This window comes from Pan paniscus, chromosome X, assembly GCF_029289425.2.
Source record: "Pan paniscus chromosome X, NHGRI_mPanPan1-v2.0_pri, whole genome shotgun sequence".
Classification (NCBI taxonomy): Eukaryota; Metazoa; Chordata; class Mammalia; order Primates; family Hominidae; genus Pan; species Pan paniscus.
Window position 1 is genome coordinate 130968455 of NC_073272.2, and position 3274 is coordinate 130971728.

Sequence of the window (3274 nt, forward strand, 5' to 3'; positions counted from 1 at the left end):
CAAAGTGAGCAAGGGAAAGGGTGGTAGGAGATGCGTTCAGAGAGGAGGTGATTGGGAGGCAAACCATGTAGGGCCTCGTAGGTCATAGTAAGGAGATTGGTGTTTAGAGAGGCTGAAATGAGAATCTATAGTTAACAATATGATACTGTATACTTAAAATTTTATTAAGAGAGTAGGTCTTATGTTAAGTGTTCTTATTACAAAGATAAAAGAGAGAAGGAGGAAACTTCTAGGGATGTTTGTTATATTTACGGCATTATTTATGGTGGCCGTTTCATGAGTATATACTTATCTTCAAACTCAAGATGTATACATAAAATATGTGTACCTTTTTGTATATCAGTCATACTTCAATAAAAATAGAATAAATTTTTTAATGGAAGAGTGACCTGATTTCACTTACAGTCCAACTGAATCATCTGAACTGGATGGGAAGAAGACTAGAAACAGGAAAACCAATGAGGAAGTCACTGGAAAAATCCAGGTGAGTGATGATGATGCCTTGGAATAAAGAATGGCAGTGCAGGTGGCAAGAGGAGTAGGTAGATTCCGGATAACAGCTCTGAATGCTTAGGACTTTATATATTCATTTACTACCTATTGGGTTCTTGTGATCCCCCAGGTACTGTTCTATGTTCTAGGAATACACCAGTAAACAGCAGACAAGGGCCCTGTTATTAAATTCACATTTGAGTGAAAGACAAATAATAAGCAAGTAATCAAATTATTAATATAACTTCAGGTATTAGAATGTGTTATAAAAAATGAAGCAGGGCTAGGGGAAAGAGATGGGTGAGGATGGGATAAGAGAGCCTTTTCAGTGAGGCTACATACTCAGACCCTCTCCTTACCACCCACACTTTTAGAAACTTCATGTTCAGTTTTCATACTCCTGACTGGGGCTCAACGACAACAGAATAGAAAATGTAGGAGAAGCTAGAAATGTAACTTCAGCAGGGGATATTAGTAGAGGGTCCTCCCAGACCTCACTACTACATCTACATAATATCAGCTCAGGTCAAAGAGCTACCTTGCACCCACTCTATGTCAGGCACCGTGGTAAATTCTGGAACTATGGAAAAATGAAGGCATGCACAATCTAGGAGTGAGAGACATCCCAAACATAGACAATATTTTAGCTAAGACATGTGTCAGAAGGTACCCTGTTGGTTGAGATTAATAACTCAAGCTAACTGAGATTCAACCATGTCTACATATCAGATTTATCTTGGAAAATGACGTGAGAAAGTCAGGAAGATGGCCTACCTTTCCTGTCTTCTTAGTTAGGAAAAATTATTCAAGAAGACCTCTAGTGGAGGAGGGCTGGAGAAATTTTTATATAACTATTTTCAAAAAGATAAGGAACTTTCCATTTTCTTAGGATTGAGGGAGGATATTTAGCTTTGCCTCTGTTCCCATTATAGATATCTATTCCATTTGTGTCCCATTCTTCTGAAAAGGACAAAGATAATGATCCTGCACACCCTAATTCTTTCCACCTTTCTCACACCCTCCATCTTCATTCTCATTCTTTCAGGTAACACTAAGTAGCCAATTGGCATCCATTTAATGAATAGTGGCAAGAGGGAAAGATGGCCATGGACAATGTCACAGCAGTGTTTCAGTTTCTCCTTATTGGCATTTCTAACTATCCTCAATGGAGAGACATGTTTTTCACATTAGTGCTGATAATTTACCTCAGCACATTGTTGGGGAATGGATTTATGATCTTTCTTATTCACTTTGACCCCAACCTCCACACTCCAATCTACGTCTTCCTTAGTAACCTGTCTTTCTTAGACCTTTGTTATGGAACAGCTTCCATGCCCCAGGCTTTGGTGCATTGTTTCTCTACCCATCCCTACCTCTCTTATCCCCGATGTTTGGCTCAAACAAGTGTCTCCTTGGCTTTGGCCACAGCAGAGTGCCTCCTACTGGCTGCCATGGCCTATGACCGTGTGGTTGCTATCAGCAATCCCCTGCGTTATTCAGTGGTTATGAATGGCCCAGTGTGTGTCTGCTTGGCTGCTACCTCATGGGGGACATCACTTGTGCTCACTGCCATGCTCATCCTATCCCTGAGGCTTCACTTCTGTGGGGCTAATGTCATCAACCATTTTGCCTGTGAGATTCTCTCCCTCATTAAGCTGACCTGTTCTGATACCAGCCTCAATGAATTTATGATCCTCATCACCAGTATCTTCACCCTGCTGCTACCATTTGGGTTTGTTCTCCTCTCCTACATACGAATTGCTATGGCTATCATAAGGATTCGCTCACCCCAGGGCAGGCTCAAGGCCTTTACCACATGTGGCTCTCACCTGACCGTGGTGACAATCCTCTATGGGGCAGCCATCTCCATGTATATGAAAACTCAGTCCAAGTCCTCCCCTGACCAGAACAAGTTTATCTCAGTGTTTTATGGAGCTTTGACACCCATGTTGAACCCCCTGATATATAGCCTGAGAAAAAAAGATGTTAAACGGGCAATAAGGAAAGTTATGTTGAAAAGGACATGAGCCTTCTTTGCTTCTAAACGTCTAAAATAACACAACGTCCCTGATGGAGAAAATGGTTTAAAGGATCTGACTTTATCTTTGGAAGTGATTGACATATGAGAAACTTCAGGAAGTGCTCCCACCCCAAATATTATTCCTACTGAGACTTGAATTGCCATTAGAGGTATTATTTTTGCTCTTTCTTTACATAGAATATTGTTAGTGGCTACCCATTAGGTTACTCACCTTCAGGTAAATGAACTTATCAGAGTAATTTTCTCACTGACAGAAGAGACCTATACAGCAAGAGAATCTTCTGTAACTGTTGACAGCAGGTGAGGCATAACTGAAATTGGAAACTAAGACAAAGAATGGTATAATAAAAGGCCAGAAGACAAATGTCAGAAACTTTACAACTTTACTGAGGGTAAGCCCTGTTACGTAAGCACAATCTCCTTGTTTCACTTAATCTTGGAATCATGAGAAAAATTATCATAGCTATTTCCTACATTTGTGTAGAGTGTTTTATTTTTGCTTTTTGTTTTTCAAAACATCTTTCTAATCTATTAGTCTACTTTATATCCCTAATTTTCCTATGGAATTGGTAAAAACACCACCACAATTTCCCTCTGTATTAACAATGAGGAAACAGAGTAGACACTGAGACTCATCTAAAGTCATACATAATTGATAATGGAGTCAAAATTAGAATTTAGATCATATATATGCCACCTCTGAATTTGTAAAAGTAAGTCTGTAAAATTATTTAGAATCAT

General features: G+C 39.6%; 1 protein-coding gene across 1 annotated transcript; it reads left to right on the plus strand.

The window, feature by feature from the left end:
- Positions 1-1592: 1592 nt before the first annotated feature.
- LOC100974537 (olfactory receptor 13H1) lies at positions 1593-2519 on the plus strand. Its single transcript, XM_003814482.4, has one exon. It carries the CDS (start codon positions 1593-1595, stop codon positions 2517-2519), a length of 927 nt encoding a protein of 308 aa, XP_003814530.2.
- Positions 2520-3274: the final 755 nt, after the last annotated feature.

Excerpts from the sequence above, each read along its gene's own strand:
- LOC100974537 (XM_003814482.4), top strand. The coding sequence starts at position 1,593 with ATGGCCATGGACAATGTCACAGCAGTGTTTCAGTTTCTCCTTATTGGC.